We start from the raw sequence: 21,600 nt of genomic DNA, 5'->3' as shown, positions 1-21,600 counted from the left end.
CTGATTGCTCACTCTTCCACTTAAACACACTGTGTTTTGTTTAGTTACGTTGTGTAGCTCCAGTATACATTACTCCCCCCAAGACCTCATCCGCATACCTTAGAGTAACCTAATACGTGTTGTTAAATTAAAAACAGGATTCGGGCTCGGGAGTTTCATTTACAGTTAGAAACATAAAATGCAAGGAATTCAGTGAATATACATACTATGTAAATGCAATTTTGGAAACATTTCACAACTAGTGCTTACTATATTACAGATGAAATTTAAATTACGTAGCGATGAGTCACGACGTGACCGATTTGAGGTTCTTCTGTTAGCCCGTGACTTTCGTCTTGTACAACTTTTGATTGTTCTCTTTGTAATCAACCATTCTTTACCTTTTTAAGTTGTCCTTTTAAATTTCATGCTTTAACGTATATGAAATTCAATTTATCAGCAAAATCATTTTCTTTACTCTCAGATTAGGAAAGAGTTAATTGTTTTGCCTTAGATGAGGAAATGTTGGGTTTGGACTGGATTGGAGTTACGTGTTAAAGATCTTAATTCAGATTTTGGTTTTATTTGCTTTGGGGTTATTTTTTAGCCAATGAAGAAGAAAGAATCAGAAAACATTTTGTTTTAAACTTATTTTAGGTTTGGGGGTACATGTGTAGGTGTGTTACATAGGTAAACACGTCATGGGGATTTGCTGTACATAGTATTTCATCACCCCCTCCCCACCACCCCATACTTATCTTTTCTGTTCCTCTCCCTGCTCCCACCAACATTGGTATTTTTTAAGGCCAGAGAGGAAGCTTTGCCTTGCCCCAGGCGGTGAACCTCTTAAGAGCTAGGCAGAGACACTGGAACTTCTCCGGGTCCTGTGGATTCTAGAACATTGCTCTGAGTGTGGTGTTCCAAATATTTGCCCCACTGAGATTTTTCACATTTTGCAGGCTACACATTTCTTCACTAGAATGTTTCTGATACCCTTGAAGAGCTTATTTTGCCTGTCTACCTTGCGATTGCTTTAAAGAAAAATTAAATATGGGCTGGACTAAAGTTATATATTAAAGGTTTTAATTCAGCTTTTAACTTGGTTTTGTTTAGCTTTGTTTAGATTTATTAAACACCAGAAAAAAAGAAGATAAACAGATTGTTTATAGTCAAAGAAGAATGAAGACTTGAAATAGTACCCAGATAATTTAGGGTAAAGTCAGTCTTTGTCCTAAAATACTCTTGCTGAGGGCAAAAAAACTTTTGTAGAGTCAATTTGTTTTCAACCGTATTAGTTTTTTTTAAATTGTAAAATGATAATTTTTAAAATAATTTGACACGAAAGAAAATAAAAATTGTAGTCTCATTTAATTACTATTATTTGGTATTTTTTTTTATTCCTGTAGTTTATTTTGTTAGGAATGTTTATACCATACATGGGTATCTATTTATATTAATTATCCTTGTTTTCCTCCCACATTGTTGACTGTTTTTTGAAATTTTTTATTTTGAGGTAGAGTTGTTGCTCTTGTCACCCAGGCTGGAGTGTAGTGTAGTGGCATGAACTCTGGTCACTGCAACCTCTGCCTCCCGGGTGCAAATGATTCTCCAGTCTCAGCCTCCTGAGTAGCTGGGATTACAGGCGCCTGCCACCATGCCCAGCTAATTTTTGTATATTTTGTAGAGACAGGGTTTAACCATGTTGGCCAGGCTGATTTCAAATTCCTGACCTCAGGTGATCCACCTGCCTTGGCCTCTGGAAATGCTGGAATTATAAGGATTACTGCTGGAAAAAATGTTATTTAATGGCTGTATGCATAGTAGCCCATTTTTTGGAAGACCTATGAAGTATTTCACCCCTCTCCTATAGTGGGTATTGAAGTTAATAATGAGTCCAGAGTTTTGCTGTTAATAAATAAATCTGTGGTATTATTTCTTTACTTGATTAATAGGATATGTTCCTGAAAGTGGAATCACCAGGCTAAAGGGTACGGGGTAGGATATGAACAGCTTTTATGACTTTTTATTACCTAGTGTCAGATTTCACTCTAGAGAGATGATACCAAAAGGATTCTTTTAGGTTTATTATACAACATTTGGACATTTTCGCTATTTTCTGTGTCGTCATAAGTATGGAGACTTTCAAAGCCATGTTCTTCATTTAACCAATACTTTAAAAAACTGTAGCTCACATTTAAGAGATGACTCCCACAAATCATTTTGAGAATTGTATGAGAACTTTTAAATATAATGTATACGTTAATAATAATTGAAAAAAGTATCTAGCTTTTGTGTTCTCAACTTTCTTCTGGTAATATTTATGTAGGCAGCAGGCTGTTGTTTGATTTTAAGTTGAGTACGTGTTCTTCTCTGAAGGGTTTTCAAAAAAAATAATTACTTGTGAATTGGATGGAAAACAAAAAACAGATCGGGACTGAATATACGTTTTCAATCTGAAAAGATAGCATAGGGAACTGATTCCTTTTTGTCCCATGGCTTACAGTTTCTAAAATGAATTTTATAGACCAATGTTAACTTTACAAACTAGCAGTATTCATTGATTTGAGCAGCTTGCCAGAGTCACTAGAAAGAACGTGAGAAGTAAACTTGGTTAATTGTTGAAGTCACGTATGTATACTCTGTTCTGGGAGCTCAAGTTTAGTATAGGCATTTTCGTATTACATTTAGCTTACTCCTTTAATTAGAACCATGCTTCATCCCATTGTTTTTATAAAATTGCTGGAGAATTCTGAAGTGTCAATGTTCTACTAGGTACATCCAAGATTTTCATTTGGTACAAGGTGTCCAGTGATTTGAAGTTGTGTAAGAAAGCTTTCAGCAGCTCGTAATTAATAGGACCTTCTAATATTCAATCTGGAAAGTATCTTAGCGCTCATCAGCACTTTGGTGTGGTGCACTCAGCCATAGAGGAAATTCACTGTGGGTGGATGGCAGGCAGGGGAATATGTTCTGAAGCCCAGGCATATTATAGAATAAAACACAAAATTATAGGAAGTTTTAGGACAAGCCATTGGATGTCAAGAATGTGTGATATTTACCACCTACACACCGAGACCAATCCTGGCCCCCAAGAACCTTAGTTCACTCACCCCTGCCTTTAGTTTTCCCTCAGTGGAGAATGAGGAGTTCTGATAGAGTCTAGTTTTTCCTGTTAGATGGAGAAACGAGGCCCAGAGAGAAGTTAAGGATCCTACCCTATGAAAAACAGGGTTACCTTGCATAATAGGAACTGCAACCCAAGTCCCCTACTCCTAATGTAATGCTATCGTTTGGCAGGTATATCTCTAAGTGCTGTATTCTACGTATACCTAATCGTATTGCATATGAGGATTTTCAGTCACATTCATGGGATTAGAAAGTACTTCAGCATTGGCTCATTGTGTGTTGATCAAATGATCTGTGAAAGACCAATTTCTTTGTCATTTCAATAAAACTGGGCACTTAGAAGCTAGCTGTGTCTTATGAAGGGTTGTTGACTGCTTCTGCACCCAGGAGCCCAGCTTAAGTGCTAGGGGCCTGCAGAGCAAGGGGAGTAGTGTGTAACCATTTGATTTTAGCACAGGGTCAGCATCCCCAACAGGAGGGTGTTTCCTGGAAGAGAATATTGACACCGCGGGCAGCATTATTTACTTAATGATCCTCTTCTCTTACCAGCTACATTTGTGTCCCCTGACAGCACCTAGCACAGAGTAAAGGGTAAATTGTGCCCACTTAATACTTGCTGAATTATATTACTAAAGTATGGGGCAGGTGTGTGTGTACACATACACATCCATCCTGATTTTCACATTTCTACTGTTTTATGGGGGGCAAGTCTTGGAAAAATAGAGCTAAGCTACCCAAGTCATTTTGTTAACAGAGCTCACTGCAAGAGGACAGTTCACTGTAATATTTTTATTTAACGGCTTACTGGTGTTACCTCATTGATTTAGCCCATGGATCAGGTTATTCTTTAGAAGATGAAATGTTATTGCAGAACAGATGTCTTGAGAAAAGCTGATCAATCATGTGGGACTACAGAATGTTTAGTCCCATTCATAATTCCAAGACAGAATTTTTTCATATAGTATATCCTTAGAATTAACTTAAAACGGAGCCATCATAGATAATTTGGGGGGAAATAATGTGGTCTGGTGCTTTTTAATCACATAAAGGAAAAATAATTTTTTAAGGTTTAGAATAAGACCTAGAAATTAATCAAAAAATTTTGAATGTATGTGGCTGACTGGAGAAAGTGTCTTTGCTCACACACAGCTTTTGAAAATGGGATGCGTTGAAGCTGGTAAGTTGAAACTGACAAGTAATGGTGGCGGTACCCGGTGGGACTGATCCAGTGATGTCTGGGTACCACCATGTGAAGCCGAGGACAGCAGTGACAAGGGAAGAGTCCTTGGGAGAGGCTGCTTTGGGATTTTGACTCAGTGATTTAGTTTTTATAAAAGAGGTCTCTGGAGTGTTGCACTGACTCTACTCCTATGAGGTAATTTGTTTAAAACTATTTTTGCAGATTCTTACTAAAGAACAAGAGAAAGAGACAGAACCAATGTATAGTAAGCCCTTGAGTCTCACCTACTAAGCCTGGAACATATGCTGTTTTACTCAGTCCTCACAACCTCGCAACAGTTCTAAGATGTAAAAAACAAAAAAACCATCATCTTGTAATCACACCAACATTAGGGCTTCAAGTTTACAGAATGGCTCTCTTCCCGAGACGGTGCTTGTGGTCTGCCTCTGCTATCCGTGGTACTTTGATATGTGCCTTCTGCAGTAGACAGCCCCTGAGGGCAGGGCCATGCCTGTGTTTGCTCACTGCTGTGAACCTGTTCCAGGCTTTTCTGGGTCACCTCAGGAGTATCTTGGTCTCCTGTACACATCACCTTGGATGTGGACCTACATATTTAAGTTACTGAAGTATGCTGCAAGCTCCTGGTTCACCGCCACTCACTCCTTCCTGAAAATAAACATGCTAATATATCAAACTCACTAAATAAGGCAAAGCCTCACTAAGACTCATGCAAATCATCAGTAATAACATAGGTTGCAGTGTCCTACCTTTCACCCCAGTTAATTTATTTTTATTATTATTTTTTGAGACAGAGTCTCGTGCCGTAGCCCAGGCTAGAGGGCAATGATATAATCTCAGCTCACTGCAACCTGTGACTCCCGGGTTCAGGTGATTCTCCTGTCTCAGCCTCCCTAGTAGCTGGGATTACAGGCTCCCACTAGCACTCCTGGCAAATTTTTATATTTTTTGTAGAGATGGGATTTCACCATGTTGACCAGGCTAGTCTCAAACTCCTCACCTCAAGTGATCTGCCTGCCTTGGTTTCCCACAGTGCTGGGCTTACAGGCGTGAGCCACTGTGCCTGGCCTATTTATGTATTTTTTTTTTAGAAATAGGGTCTTACTACCTTACTCAGGCTGTTCTTCATCTCCTGGTTTCAGGTGATCCTCCCAGCTCAGCTTCCCAAAGCTCTGGGATGACAGGCATGAGCCACTATGCCCAGCCTCTCTCGGCTCTTTAAAAAAAAAAAAAAAGTTTCTTTTTCCTTGTTTACCAGAACAAGTCTTGATTTGATTCCTGACTACACCATTTAAACTGTGAGGTGTAGTCATTTTTGGAAATTGAAGTCTGTATGTATAGAATTTACCTCCAAATGTTTGGTAATTACAGATTATTTTTGCTGTTGTATCACCTTTCATATCCCCCTTCTATTGAAAGTACCTCATTTAATAAACAGTGCAGTTCTACTTGCCAGTATCTGAAGACACAAAAGCAGGCTGGACTTTCTTGTCATTTTTTATTGTGTTTCACCGCATCTGCAGTGGGAGTGTGGTAACGGCATTGTGAGAACCCTTGTATATTAAAGGTTCACTACTGATTTGATGTGAATGGAATTTGGTATTTAATAGGAAATCTGAATAGGGCAATTTGAGGCAGAGCAACACACCTATTAAACTTTGGAGCTAGGAAGTAACTTGGTCTGTGGAAGGAGGGTTTACAGCAGGGGAATACTGTGGCTTTTGCTAAAATGATTTCAAATTTTCAAATATCTGTATTAAACACATGAGACTGTAATTTTCTTCATATATATCTGTGATGTCATTACACAACAGTCAATTTTAATGAAAACATAAATATTTAAGTCATGACTTCTCCTTTTCAATTTTTCTCATCTAGAAGGAGCTGGCAAACAGCCCTGACTGTCCTCAGATGTGTGCCTATAAGTTGGTGACCATCAAATTCAAGTGGTGGGGACTGCAAAGCAAAGTAGAAAACTTCATTCAGAAGGTAAAATCTGTTCAAACCCTGGTGACTTCGATTTAGGGTAAGATCGGAGTTAGCTATTAATGGGATATCTTCTGTGAGGTTACTTTTTTTCCTCCTTTATAATTACGAAAATTCCTGTCCCTACATAATTCATTTCTGCCCTTCTTTGTATCCCTTGAAGTAGCAAAGACAGATGGCAGCAGAGGTTTTAAGGGACTTCATTTGGGGATGAACACAGCAGCTTTTGGTTCAAAGTACTTACTTTATGGTTTGCCCAGCACTTCTATAGAGAGCCCCCTCCCTGTATAGCACGTCCCCAAGAGGACCTGGTGTTCTGATCCTGGCTGGAGGGAGAGAGCGGGCCCAGCCTGCCGAAGGGCTCCTCCCCCAGCTCAGCTGGACCCCTCCCCCAGCCCTCCATATCACTCCAAATACATATGCGTGCCTTGTGCTCTCACAGGGGATATCTTCTTTAGAGGTCCTTACTGAACTAAGGCTCACTCTGAACTAAGGTGCACTTGTTTCTTGTTTTATGTCTGTATTAAAGTGAAAGTAACATGGGCAGTTAGATCTAGGAGGAAAGGAGAATTGGAATTTTATAAATGCATACTGTTGTTACTACCTAGGAATGTTGGAACGTTTCCTTGGTATTGACTTTTCCTGTAGGGTGAATGTTCATTCTGTTATTATTATAAAGAAGTCCTCATTATAGCTCACATCTCCACAATTAGTTGTATCTGTTTCATCATAACTTTTCTATTTTTAAACTGTAGCTGCTGTAATATTTATAAGACAAGGATCTCAAAGTACTGGAAACTTTGTTTATTCATGGGCCTGCTTACAGTTGGCCTACAGTAGGCATTCTGTAAATATTGGCGCTCTTCCTTCCTCTTGGATCATAGTCATACATTACCAGTCCAGTTCTGATAAATAAAGTCACACACGTAATTGATGAAGTCCTTTCTATTCATGGAAGAAAATGTTTAAGTCGAAGATTGCCCATAAGCACTCACTGTTCCATGCACTTTTCTCCCTTCTTGGGAAAGTTGAATAAAACTTAAATAATCCAGCAATTGAAACCAACCACTAATTATATACATGGGTTTTTTTAATATACTTATAATAGTGGCAGCAACATATTATGTAGAACAATTAAGGGAGAGTTTGTAATGATTAATAAAAAACCCAGGACTCTTCTCTCAGTGCATCGTTGTATTCCACCTCACAGCGTTCCATTGAATTGGAGGGATGTTAAGAATGACAATATGTAGTTTGATAGCAGGAGAAATCTAGTTGACCTTTGCTCATTGACATTTAGAAAAAGGTAAAAATAAATCAGGCCCAGTAGGAATATGTTGGATTAGGTCATACACACCATATTTTTTTAGTTTCCACTAGATCATGACACCTTTGTCAGGGAGATTATTTTCCATTTCACAGGGAAGGAAAGTTTTCTTTTTTAATATTGCTGTACACATTGATAATACAATGGAATTATGATTTCCACAAATCTAGAGAGTAGTCTTTTTGAACAAAATAATACGTAAATTTCATGGGTTAATTGGAACATGTCAAGTTGATGTGTCGTTAATCTTAGGTTTTTGCCATCTTATTCTACCTTCTCCTTTGTTTTAAAAGCAAGAAAAACGGATATTTACAAACTTTCATCGCCAGCTTTTTTGTTGGATTGACAAGTGGATTGATCTCACAATGGAAGACATCAGGAGAATGGAAGACGAGACTCAGAAAGAACTAGAAACAGTAAGACTGGCTGTTCTGTGGCAATTCTCTAATTTCCCCTTTTCTAAAACAGTATACATGCTTGGTAAATACAGAGTTCGAATGAGGAAGAGTGTTATTAAAAGCCATTCCCTGTTTACTTACTCTCATCGAAATTGAGTTTCTTAGACAGTGCTGTTCCTTCACGTATTCTTTCTCTGTTGTTGAACATCTTGCATGAAGGTAGACTAGAGTTTCGTCAGTCTAGAATTTGTTACCTGCTAAATATCTAATGGTTCTGTATTCTTTATCACACGATGGCTGGGGTTCACTGTGCTGGTTCCGGTTCACAGTCCTTTTAGACGCTTTGTCAGACTAAGTTGTTTCTGGCTCAGTTTGTATCACAGCAAGTTTACAAATGTTAGCACAATTAAGTCCTAGTTCGCTTTTTTTTTTTTTGTAGAAAAGGTAAGGCTAATGGTGGTGGTACTGGAATGCCTCCTCTGCTTTCCCCAGCTAGCAGTGAATCCTGATTTCTTCCTAAGCTTTAGGCAGATTCAGGTGATCCTTGGGCAAGCGGCCAGGATGCTACAGTTCAGTGCTCCGGCCCATCCCAGCTGCTCCCCACCACTAGTGGGCAGGGCCTGCAGCCAGCGGGCGTCTTCTCTCTCCTCGGGATGGATTCTTCTCTGGCTTCCCCTTGCATGTGTCTGGGTTTGTTTTTGCCCTGGGCTATGCTTGTCTTCAGTTGGCAATAGGCCCCTTGGTGAAACGAACCCAAGGAATGTCCAGGGCCCGCTAGTGGTTTCCATGCGGTCATCTCGAGCCCTGCCAGCAGGCCGAGTTTTGGAAGCCCTGCAGGTGTGAGCGTTTGACAGACGCCTGCGTGTGAGGCAGAAACTCCATCTAATCACAGGAGAATGGCAGCAAATCAGATTCTTTGGCACAAAAGGAAATCTATTTTTCTGGCACATAGCATCGTAAAGAATCTGTTTAAAATTGCTTACTTTTGGTGATTACAGCAGATCTGCTTCTAATTAGCTTTATGTAAACCTTCGGTGAAGACTAGGACATATTTTCTTTATAAGGCAATAAAATATTTTAACCTTATCTTACACATAAAGTAAACTATAGGCAGACTCCAACTCTTGAATGCATTTTGTTCCAAAAAATTTTTGTTGATGGTTTGAAATTTGGAATGTATTTTCCCATAGAGACGTTATAAATTAGTTTGGTTTCTAGACTAGCCAGCAGAAGCCTCTTTGACCCCAGTTTCTCATACTAATGTTAGGGCTCTGAGTTCTGGATACAGGGAGTAGGGTGGTGAAATGGCAAGAGTGGAAGATACCCCCCCACACACAATTTATTTTAGCCACAGGCAAAATATTTAAATAGGCAAGAGCAGGTCAGGGGCACTTCCTACCTTTCTTTCCAGGCCCCTCTCCCATTCCTGTGTTCCCTTTTTCAAGGGTCAGGTGCCTTTCCCTGACTCTTGACAAGCAACCCCTGACCCTTGATACCCTATCCCGTTTTAGTCCCATTTTCCTTGCCTGGTTTCACTCCCTCCAAGCGCTCCAGGCTCCAGGGATACCTGCCAGCTCTTTCTTCAGCCTTTCTGAGCAGCTGGTGGGTGTCCACTGAACGTGAAACAGAAACAGCAAGATAACCATCCACGCCAAGCTCATGATGCAGCACTGGCATTTCCAACAAGGATTTACCAACAGCCCAAACCCTCAGGAGAGAGCCCTTCTGTCGGTTTTTAATTGTCATGCTGAGAAACTGTGTGTCATATGAGGGAGAGCAGTTAGCATTGACCAGGTGATGAATACAGCCCTACCTGGTTTGGGCTCTGCACCCTATCCATCTCTGAACCCCTTGGAGAGAACTTGACTGAGATTTCTGCCCCCACGGAAGTGCTCTTGCTTCCCCGACAAGTTCTCAGCCGCATGATACCTGAACACAGAATAGTCCAGGTATCAGTACAGTGCGAACTTCTGCTGTGGAGCTGGTGACTCTTGCTCTCACCAATGGCAGTGGGCCTGCAGGGGCAGCTGCTGCTCCAGGCAGATCAGTTACCGGTGAGTTGGGAGTTGCACTCGAGAAGAAGGTGTAAGATAGACAGGCGAAAGCCCAGTTCCGTAGACAGTTGTCACCGTTCTTGTACCCACATTGCTGAAACTGATTAATTCCTCATAGAGCTGGTAGAAAATCTGTCATTGGTTCAGAGTGAAGGTACATAGCAGTTGCTTTGTCAGATATCTCAAAAATATTTTAAGACAAATTTCGGCATTAAGTGCCGCATCTTAACATTCAATCCCATTTAAGTTATTTCGCTGTAGGTCGTTGGGGAGAGCTTGATACCACATCACAGAATTAAGGTGCTGCTGCTTTGAGTCCTAACGGTGGTTTTGTCAAGGCCTCCTCAGAATCTGGGTAGCATCAAGCCTGCAGGCCAAGAACGCCTACCCAGAAAGCGCCTGCCTTCTGAAGAGGCGTCCCATTTTAGAGTCCTCTTCACCACGCAGGAATTTTTTTTCTTGAGGTCCTGATCGCCTGACACTTGATGATAGAATTTGATAATGTTGTAATCCTCTTAATTTGCATATATTTTAAGAATTGGATTTATTTCACAGGGGTTACGGCCCTGGAGAGAACTAGCATCTTAAGAGGTTAGACCAGGCGTCTCCAAACTTTTTACACAGGGGGCCAGTTCACTGTCCCTCAGACCGTTGGAGGGCCGCCACATACTGTGCTCCTCTCACTGACCACCAATGAGAGAGGTGCCCCTTCCTGAAGTGCGGTGGGGGGCCGGATAAATGGCCTCAGGGGACCGCAGTTTGGGGATGCCTGGGTTAGACGCACGAGGAATGCCCCTGCCTGTGAACCACCGGGAACTGCCCGGGGTTGAGGCTCTGCAGCTGAAGAAGGGCTTTCGGTTAACATTTTACCTGTTCTTAGCTGGCACTTCTTGGGGTGGGGGAGGATGAGGATGTGTTGAGTTTTAATGTATTATTGCATTTGTTCGTTTTCTGTTCATTTGGTTTTTCGTTTTCTCATGGAGTTGTTTCCCTCGTCTGGAGGCTATTGTTATGAATGCCTGTCCTTCCTGATACATCTGTGTGCCCTTATGGTTTGCCATAACTTGTTTTTGTGCCATACACTGTGCTTGCTTTTTCTCCCTTGCATTCTCCCTCCGCTCAGTAAACTTCCTTTAAAGGACTCCACTGAGAAGCCCTGTTCTCAGAAGCAGCAGAAGTGTGGCCCACACCCTCGTGGCTTCCTGCCTGGCCTAGGGACTCTAAAGATATGGCCCAGAGCCTTGGGACATTTTCTCACATTATGTTGGAAAACAATTTCTTTACCTGCTGGCTGTTTTTGATAATTTCATATCAGTCTGCAGGCTTTTTTTTTTTTTACATTTTAGGATAAATACCCCCTTTTTTTGGTGCTAAGAAAAACCTTTTGCAAGAATGTCTTTAAACCAAGGTTATTTGAGGGGCCTCAGAACTTCTGGTGTGGATATGGTTATAAATAGCCATCACTTCATAATCTCTTCTAGATCTTTTTCCCCCTTTGCTTACTAACCCCTATTTAGAGTCTGATTTCAGCAGCTCACAATTTTATTTTACGTTTAGATGCGTAAGAGGGGTTCCGTTCGAGGCACGTCGGCTGCTGATGTCTAGATGAGTCCCCTGTAGGGTCAGAGACAATATCAAACTGTGTAAGTGAAGACCTGGGTAAAAAGATGTTTACAAACCTATACCTTTTTGGTGATGGGCAGTTAACTTGCTGAGCAGAAGCTCTAAGTGTTAAATGTGGTTTTATTTTTAGAATTTAAAAGATAAATATTTTAGGAAATCATAGTGAACACTATTGTAGTCTTTAAAAATTTCACCTGTGGACCAGGTTGAATTTAGTAATCCCGGGTTAGTTCTCAGTGGGTTAGAACCCAGCTGCCAGGTGCACTCACTCATCATGGATCATTGTCTGGAAGCTAGCTGAGTTTTCAATGCTGAGTCAGTTGACCTGGTTCTTTGTAGAGCCATTTGTGGTTAGCAAGGAAATATGTAAAAGCACTTAAAATCAAACAAAGGTCCTCTGTCCCATACCATACAAGCCGACCTCCAGAATTCATTTTAGCTGAAGTATTTTCTGTGCACCAGAAAGTCTCCCTTGATATTTCATCTTCAGTCATTACAGTTAGCTGTACTCTGCGTGAATGCACCTGAGTTTTATGGTGTAAAACATTTCTGTGCTGTTATATCTCTAACACATTATATGCCCATATAACAGATTTTCCCAGAGAGCCCCCCCCCCCCGCCAAAAAAGCATCAAAATCTGCCTCACAAATTGAAACCAGTGTGAGTCAGCAGAAGTCAGCAGTGTGCTGTCAGTATTTGTGTATATTGAACTGTGATGTTTATTGAGAAGAACAAGATGTCACACTCGCCCTCCTCCACGGTGGTTCTTTTCTGCCCCACGTGAACTACCTGCTCTTTAATTTTTGAACGTCGGGATGAGTAGTGTTCAGTTGTGAGAAAAACTAGTGCCAAGTAAGAGTGAGATAACTCTTCCAAGATTCCCCAAAACACTTTGTTTAAATTCCATGTTCATTAAAAAATTGTTTTAAGTTACTGTTACTTTTGTTAAGCTCCAAAGTTTTTGTGATTTATTTCTGCTTTGACTTTATTTTCCCCTCTGATGAGACAGTATCTTGTGCCATTCGGAGTAAGACCAAAATCTTTTTAAACAGACGAACGTTGTAAGATGCAGTAGTTGGGGTACATTTTCCGCCAAAAGTTTTGCTGCATTGAGAAGTTTTTTTTGGAGAGCGTATGTGACAGGCTGCTGTCTAACGTTTTGTGTGTCTCTGTATTTTAACGCATTTTGCACTGTCTTCCACTTTCCTTACAGTTACGTAACCAAGGTCAAGTGAGGGGGACAAGCGCGGCCAGTGATGAGTGAAGAAGAATCTGAGCAGTACCTTGCAGTGTTGACGTTTCCCAGATGTGTGCTTGTGATGTCACACACACGCACAGGTTCTCAACCCCGTGTGTATATATGTATGTGTGCGTATGTCTGTAGCTGTATATAAACCGCATGTAGAGCTACAGATCCAGATACACACACTTGTGTATATATGTACATACAGACATACCGAAGGGATTAGTACAATTTCTCCAAAGTACTGTACCTATCTTCAGCAAGAATGCAAAAGAAAATATTTTCAATATATATACCTGGAACAGATTTTAATAATTATCAGAGTAATACCATTAATGGACAAATTGACTGCAATGTAATACTAGCTGGTATGTTTCATAAATGTCAAGTTGTGGACCAACATATATAGCCTTTTGTGTTGTTTTTCTCTTCTTTTAAGTCCGTTTCTTAGAAATTTTTATTTTGGTCTCATAAGCAGTAGACTCCCACAGAAAATTTCTTCAAAATTTTTTGGTATTCCAGTGAATTTGGAATGTAAACTCTGAATGTATTTATAACTATTTATTTCTGGGTGGTCATTATCTTGTAGCCAAATTTGACAATATCTGTAAAGTAAGGAGCAGAGTTACAGGCCAGTTTTTACTTGTTTGTCCCGAGGGGAAAATCCTTTTTAAAAGATTTCTGGTTTTTATTGGATTTTTGTATTTTAAATTTCAGATATTTTTCTACATCAAACCCAGCCAAAATGGAGATGACGGTTTGTGATTTATAATAAACACTAGACAATTTTCAGGCTCCTGTTAGGCAAACACATTGATGAAGAAATTAGTCTTAATAGTATTGTAGGCTGTGCAGAAAAGCCGGAAGTATGGCACTTCGTGGAGTCTTGTTTTGAAGATGACAGTTTTCTGTGACTACAGCTCGAAACTATGCAAATGGTCTAGATTCCTCAGAGCTCATGTGGTAGAATGTAGATAGTGATAACATTTTGCTCTTACTGTGGAAACACACACTTCAAGCAGGAGAAGGTGACTTTGAGATAGGAACAGTTTAGGATGCAGTGCGAGTGTGGCCTGTGCGTGCTCAGGAGGCCCTGCCAAGAGGCTGGTGGACCTCCGACTGTGGGATGTGCTCTCAAGTAGGACGTCATCAGAACAGATCCTGAACGGGCATCATGAGAACGCTGGGCAGAAGCTGCTGCCACTTTTTTGTTCTTGTTTTTTGTTGTTGTTGTTTTAAAGGAAGGAACAGTAGCTAGGTAAGATTTTTATCAGCTTTCTCTGGCCAGTTTTTCCCCTGTCAGGCCTGGAAGCTTGAATAGAATTATATTGTTGAAGCCTTCAGGTCACAAACTGTCTTTTTTAACCTCCCGTCCCTCCTAAAACAGGCCAACCCTTGCAGTCAAATCACATTAGCAATCTGATTTGCTGACAGTCCTGCCCTCCCTGCTTCTCGTTTTCCCACGTGCCCCGCTTCCCTCCCCCACTGGAGTGAGTGGAGTGAATGAGACGAGGAAGGATGTCTAGGATCACTACTGCATTGCAATTCCCTGTTATCCTCAGCAACAAACCACATTTCATACAGCCTTTGTGTACTCAGGATAAAGACTGATGTTTACTCTCTGGGCACTGTTGTAAGATAGGTTCTGTTCAGAGCATAATCACTGTCTGCAAAGAGTTTGGTGCAAGGAAGATGATTGCTAATTTTGTGAACTAAAGAGTCTAGCCCTCTCCTTTTAATGAACTTAACTCTGGCTGGCATCTGTAGTATCATTGGGAGCTTCGGCGCACATGGAAATGAGAGCCCGGTGCATGGATTTTAATGTTTTTCTAACAACTGTGGAGATTGGAGGGAATGTGTGGTGAATGTAAAATACCTAGTTTACTTGGCAGTCTCTTGTGTAAATTACAGTAAAACAAAGTAAATGAAATTTAAACAAAAAATAAATTTGATCACAAAATGCCACGTGTGTGCTTGAGTGGTTGTTTCCCCAATGCCATGTCTGGTTCGGAACACCTCAGACCGCTGCTCTTTTCGTTTCTCAAGAATTCTGTAATTTGCAGCACTGCCACTTCGGGGAAATTTTTTTTAAGTGTTTTGTTTGTTTGTTTGTTTGTTTGTTTGTTTGTTTAATTCTTGAAATGTACCTGTGCCACACTAAGGGGTTATGTTTGGTTTCTTAAAATTTTCTGTCTTTAAAAGCTAAGCAGTAAACTAAAGGAAGATTATATATTATTAGTCTTGGCAGTTTTTAGAAATGATTTTTAAAGAGGAAAATAGGGAAAACCCATCGTATTTTTAAAGCATTTAGGAAGGATCTTGCCATTTGATTCTGGTTGTTTGAAGATTGGGGCTTTTCGGCGTGGGGCCACCTTTTACCTTTCCTCTTAGGACTTAGTCCTTTCTAGTCTACTGTGTTGTGTTTTTTTTTAAGAGTCTTGCTCTGTCGCCCAGGCTGGAGTGCAGTGGCGTGATCTCGGCTCACTGCAACTTCTGCCGCCCAGCTTGAAGCAGTTCTCCTGCCTCAGCCTCCTGAGGAGCTGGGATTACAGGTGCCCGCCACTGCTCCTGGCTAAGTTTTGTAGTTTCAGTAGAGACAGGGTTTCACTCTCTTGGCCAGGCTGGTCTTGAACTCCTGACCTCGTGATCCACCCGCCTTGGCCTCCCAAAGTGCTGGGATTACAGGCGTGAGCCACTGCGCCCGGCCTCTAGTCTATTCTTTGTGTGCATATAGCAACCGTATTCTTGTGGTTCTGGCTCACATCGTAGGACTGCCGAACATACAGAGAGGTAGGTGGCCAGCTGGACGGTTGGGTTTAATATCTAATGTTATATGTTGGGGTATCTTCTGGTTTGTTTTCTGAGGTAAGTTTCTCAGCGCTGTGTCTCAGACATCGTGTTTGTCTTTATGGTGACGCTATGATTCGTGCATTTGGCCATCCGAGCATGAATACAGTGGGCACTCTGGTCTCTCTGCCAAGATGAAATGAAAGTAGTATACATTCCAGTGTGGGAGACAGACGTGGACAGGTCAATTACAAGTCAGTGTGTTTAAGAGTAGAAAGTTGGTTGAGAGACACCATCCTCACTATATAGATGAGAAAGCACAAGTCCCCAAGGCAGCGTGGCAGCTGAGACCCAAGAAGCCTAGAGTGCCAGCTGTTGGGCAGTGCGGGGTCAGGCACACCCAAGGCCCTCCTGGTCTGGCTGAGTCTCGGATTCCTTGTCTCTCAGTGGAGGCCATGATGCCCAGCTGTAAGATGGTCAGAGTCACTTGCAACACTGTATCCTCTAGCACAGTGGGGGTGATTTCTTCCTGTTTCATTCATTTACCAAAGGGCCTCCTAACTGATCTAAAATCACTTGTCCTTATGGACCCACCACCTGGCTTTTAAAGTTTACCTTTCTGGCCCCTCTTCAGCTTGCTAAATTGAAAAGTTTTGCAGCCCCACCTCCACAAATCTTGTCTCAGGAAATAAGAGACATTTGTTAACATTTGTTTTGTACGTCTCCTCTCAGCAGCTTAGCTGTCAAGGGCACAGTGTAGGATTTCCTGTTCTTGCTCATTTGGAAGGAGAATGTTCTTTTAGACCCTCAGATCTCACACGAGAGCCGCAGAATGTTGCGAGATGGCGTTCCGTGGATACAGAAGGGATTTTTTTCAAGTTAGACTTACTGCCAATGTTAGGATTTGGGACTTTGCATGATTGGGAGGGAGAGGGAGTGCTGGAGAACAGGTTAAAAGTTGTCCCGCTGAGCTTGGAGCATCTGCCAACCCGGATTGCTCCCCAGGAACCCTGCCAGTGTCACTTGGGGTTATGTTTTCTGATTTGAAAATGTTCAGCAGCCGCAGATCTCTCCAGAGCTGGTTCTTCAGCCGGATTGCCCTGGGAAAGTCGAGATTGCAGCTCTTCTCAAACTGCCTCTCACGGGCTAAATACTGAATGCAGTAGTCAGCAGCTGGGAAACCTGATGCTTTGATAGCTGTCCCTTGCTTCCATCCAAAAGGCCCCCACTGGAAGGCGTCTTTATTGTTTCAAAAATAATTTAGAACTGATTTTTACTTCCCCCACTCCCTCCAGATCACTTATACTCCCCAGTGGGGGTTACAGTCTCAGGAGGAATCGTGGCACCCTGACTTCCTCATGCATTTACATTTTTCTCTTGCATTGAGTTAAATCATGAACTAAAATTTGTCCCTGGATGAAAAAATAATGTTTCCTCCATTCTGGGCTCTTCTCATTGTACCCAGACTGTGTCTTCAGGACTCTCATCTCTTGTTAGTTCTATTATGCTAGAGTCTGGTTTGAAAAACTTCAGCTCATGTCAACCAGTGCCCTCCACCGTGTGCGGAACCCATGTGGGGAGCCTTTGACAAGGCTTTCTGTGGCTTGGGTTTGGTGTGCTCTCTGTTGAAGGGCTGGGGTCAGTGGCTAAGCAAATTCCCATTCTCTCTCCTGGAAGACTGTGGGGAGCGGCACAGGCCAAATCCTGGGGCCAAGAGAGCCCAGGTGCCGCTTGTGGGAGGCTGTGAGCAGCAGGCCAAATTCTGGGGCCAAGAGAGCCCAGGTGCCGCTTGTGGAAGGCTCAAGTCCTGATGATTCAGGTCCAGCCCGTGGACGGCACGAGGCGTCACGGGGCTGGTAGCGGCACGAGGCACACCAGGCCGGAATTTCCCAACTGCAAGCTTCCTTTGCCCCGCCCTCCTGCCTGGCCTATTTAAGCTGTGAGCTCAGCAACAATAAACGAGACTTGATCAGACTCCTGTCTTGTCTCCATTTCTCGCGTCTCCTGCCCATCCATCCCCACTCCCTCCCTTCGGGCCCCTGTTGTCGTCCTGCAGGTCGGGACAGAAGACCACTGAGGTGACTGCCTTCCCGCACTTTATTCTTCAAGGCTCTGGTGTCAAGTGACATTTCCTCTGCGAGGCCTTAACATGGAATGACTCCCTTTGCAGCACCCCTCATTTGACGCTTCCCAGCTCTGTGCCTCGGTTAATAGATGTCCTCTTTAGATCTCTGTCTGTTTTGTGTCCCAAGGAGTTTGCGAGCTCCTTGGAGGTCGGTGCCACAGTTTTGCCCCCAGGTAACTCCCTGATGGAAACTGTCTCTGCAAATTGCTCCTTCTTTACCTGTTACAGATACCTGCCTGTGCCAAGGCTTGTTTTGAGTTCTGGGGTTCTAGCAGAGGGAAGAATAACCAAAAAGTCAGTAAGATGTAACTTCCGCCCTCCCAGTTGAAGCCTACCACCTTGCCGTGGGAAGCAGTAGTTTTGGGAGCTGATTGTACAAAATATGATGAGAACAGAGGAGGGAGCTCCAAGTCCGCTTTTCCTTCCTTGCTTTCCAGGCACCTAAACCAGAGGTTTCAGAGACTGCAAACGAAACCGATCTAAAACAAAACTCTTTTAGTCTTTCCTCCTTCCCTAAAACTTCCTATCAGTTACCTGGATCACTGGCTGTGCTGCCCACGCCAGAAATCCTAATTGGCCCCTAAGTCTCAAAAATACTCCCAAATGACCGTGAAATCCTGCCTTTTTGTCTCTCCTGGTCCAGTGCAAACCATGCTCTGATGGGCCGTCCGCTCATCTAGGGTGGGGTCTGCAAACTTGCTTTGAAAGATTTTAGGCTTTGTGGGCCATATGGTCTATTACAAGTTATTCAGCCCCCATAATGCAAGAACGTCCGTAGATGACACATAAATAAACACTGTGCCTGTTATAATAAAACTTTATTTATACGAAGAAATGGCAGGCTGGATGTGACTGGACAGGCCATGCCTCGTTTGCCAAGCCCTGGTGTAGGGCATTGTGTGGAGAATCGGGCTCTGCCAGCGTTAGCTTTGGGGCTGTGCCCCCTCTTGAACACCCACCCGCCTGCCTTCCCGAGGGCCAAAAGAGCAGTGCAGCCAAAGCCAGTGTCCTGCTGTTCTTAAAGTGAAGCCAGCAAGGCTCGTCAGTCTCACTGCTGGTACAGGGTCAGTCACAGAGGGAATCAAGTTGATTGCTCTGCTGCCCTAAACATGCACACTGACCACAGACATAGCTCTAAGCACCTGACCCCCCACCATACCCACAGAAAGCTGAGGGGTTGACACAAGCAGTTGATGAATAGAATGAAGATAGGCTGGGCACGGTGGCTCACGCCTGTAATCCCAGCATTTTGGGAGGCCAAGGTGGGCGGATCACGAGGTCAGGAGTTTCTAGACCAGCCTGACCAACATGGTGAAACCCTGTCTCTACTAAAAATACAAAAATTAGGCGTGGTGACACGCACCTGTGATGCCAGCTACTCAGGAGGCTGAGGCAGGAGAATTGCTTGAACCCAGGAGATGGAGGTTTCAGAGATCACAGCATTGCTCTCCAATTTGGGCGACAGAGTGAGACTCTGCCTCCAAAAAAAAAAAAAAAAGAATTCTGCTTAAACTCTTCTGAACTGGCACAGTTAATTTCTCTCTCTCTATTGTCCAGAAAAAGTACTATCTGTGGCTGTTTAAATCCTACACTCGTTAAAAGGCTCATAGATACCCTATAGCTTTTCCACGATTGAAATAGGACTCCCTAGGTGCCATTGCTAACGGCTTAACCTGGGCCTGGGGTCTCGGCTTCTGATGGGATATGCTAAGGCCAGGCCTCTGCCTAGAAAACCAGCCCAGAGTTTCCGTGAGTCAGTGACACTCCACCTTGGGTTGAATCTGCTGACTTCTTGGATTTCTGAGAAGCAGTAAAGTGCCAGGACATGCTTCCACCTCGTTGATCCCTTATCTATTCTGACACCACCCGCTAGTCAGTCGAGAGCGGCATTGCCTTGCACTCCAGACGGACGGAGGTTCATGAAATGGAACGAAGGGAAGGAGTGGCCTCCTGGGTTTATTAATGTGTGTGCTAAACAAAAGCTTTGCCTCTGGGCATCCCGTTGCGTGCTGGCTGTCTGCAGCCCGGAATACTGATGCCACGTTCGCAGCGCCGCCTCCACTTTCCCATGGCCTGGGGAGTCCCTGAAACAGCTTTTCCGGCCACCAAGAGGTGCGGCGGGTGCTCCCCACCCGATGTGCCCTATAGCCTTCTCCCACAGCGTCATTCCAAGGTGGTGCTGTGGAGGATGAGAGACTTCTCCCAAGTGAGGCTGGAGGGAGGCTCGGAGTCAGGCCCAGAATAACCAGGCATAGACAGCACACAACCCATTCATTCCCTTACATCGGGTCGGCAAAGTTTTTGTAAAGGGCTATATAGTAAACGCTTTTGGCTTCATGGGCCATACAGTCTCTATTGCAAGTAACAACTCAACACTGCCTTTATTGTGGGAAAATAACCATAGACATTACAGAAACGGGCATGGCTGTTTTCAACAGAACTTCCCACAAACAGGCAGCAGGTCAGATTTGGCCCAAGGGCCACAGTTTGCCAAACCCCTGCTTTAAGATTCTTTTCGTGGTTTTTCCTCTTAACATATCAGATTGCAAACAATAACAGTACCAACCAGCACTTAGTAGCACCTGCCGTAAGTCAGGTACAGCACAGAATTGGCCTCTAATCTTCACAACCACCCTATGAAGTGGGTGCTGTTACCACTATCCTTTTATTTTTATTGAGACGGAGTCTTGCTCTGTCACCAGGCTGGAGTGCAGTGGTACTATCTCGGCTCACTGCAACCTCCACCTCCCAGGTTCAAGCGATTCTCCTGCCTCAGCCTCCTTAGTAGCTGGGATTACAGGCACGTGCCACCACGCCTGGCTAATTTTTGTGTTTTTAGTAGAGATGGGGTTTCACCATGTTGGACAGGATAGTCTCAATCTCTTGACCTCATGATCCACCTGCCTTGGCCTCCCAAAGTGCTGGGATTGCAGGCGTGAGCCACTGTGCCCGGCCACTACTATTCTTTTATGCTTGAGGAAGCTGAGACCCAGGTTAATATAATTTGCCCCAGGTTTTATCACTAAAAGTGGTGGAGCCAGGATTGTAATCCAGAGGCCACTCCGGAGGTGCGCATCTTGCTGCCCTAGGGGTCTTTGAGAACTGCAAACTTGCTTGTGGCATTTAGTAAGCGTTGGTCCCAGGGGCGATCCTAATGACAAAAATTCTATTGAGGACACCCTAGGTTTCTAAACACCCCTTAGGAGTAAACTTCCATGACGGATTCTCCCCAGAGCCAAGAATACGTTTCTTCCTAGACACTGTTGAACATTGTCCCCCATCGCGTTGAACACGCTGATGTCAGAACCCCGCAAGCTGCCTTTTACATCCAAGTGAGGCACGATCCTCAGGCAGGAAAGAAATCAGAATACCCGGCCTCCCTCTCCTGCAGGAAGTCTCCCGGTCTGCCAGCATCCAGAGCGGAGCCATTGCGGTGGTTTTGGTAGCGTGGGAGGGATTGCGGGTAGCAGCCCCCCTCACCCCCAGAACTGTCTTCGGTGTTTTTTACTTGACAAGAGCATCTTACTTCTTGTAAGGCCCAAGGCCTCAAGAACCCTTTCCATATGTGACTGCCCAGCGGTGCCTTCTGTCACTGGGGATCAGAATTTTTCAGTTTGGCATCTCGTGGCCCATGAGCTCACTCCCCTTCCTCAGCCTGGTGCATGCCAGGAAGCCCATGTGGGGGTGGGGGGTGTATTTCAGGATTCCTCCCGGCCCCTTCCTACCCAGCAGGCTCAGATTCTCCGCTTGTGTG

General features: G+C 43.4%; 1 protein-coding gene across 1 annotated transcript in view; it reads left to right on the top strand.

Moving 5' to 3' along the window:
* Positions 1 to 14,894, top strand: part of PITPNB (phosphatidylinositol transfer protein beta) — a 67,859-nt gene extending 52,965 nt beyond the window's left edge. The window contains exons 9-11 of the mRNA XM_003938481.3: positions 6,182 to 6,292; positions 7,910 to 8,032; positions 12,905 to 14,894. Of these exons, the coding sequence (XP_003938530.1) occupies positions 6,182 to 6,292; positions 7,910 to 8,032; positions 12,905 to 12,955 (285 nt within the window). The 3' untranslated portion in view covers positions 12,956 to 14,894. The remainder of the gene's footprint in view (positions 1 to 6,181; positions 6,293 to 7,909; positions 8,033 to 12,904) is intronic.
* Positions 14,895 to 21,600: the final 6,706 nt, after the last annotated feature.

Source organism: Saimiri boliviensis, chromosome 21 (genome assembly GCF_048565385.1).
Source record: "Saimiri boliviensis isolate mSaiBol1 chromosome 21, mSaiBol1.pri, whole genome shotgun sequence".
NCBI lineage: Eukaryota > Metazoa > Chordata > Mammalia > Primates > Cebidae > Saimiri > Saimiri boliviensis.
The sequence above is the reverse complement of the archived record's forward strand: the minus strand, read 5'-3'. Positions and strand labels throughout refer to the sequence as shown.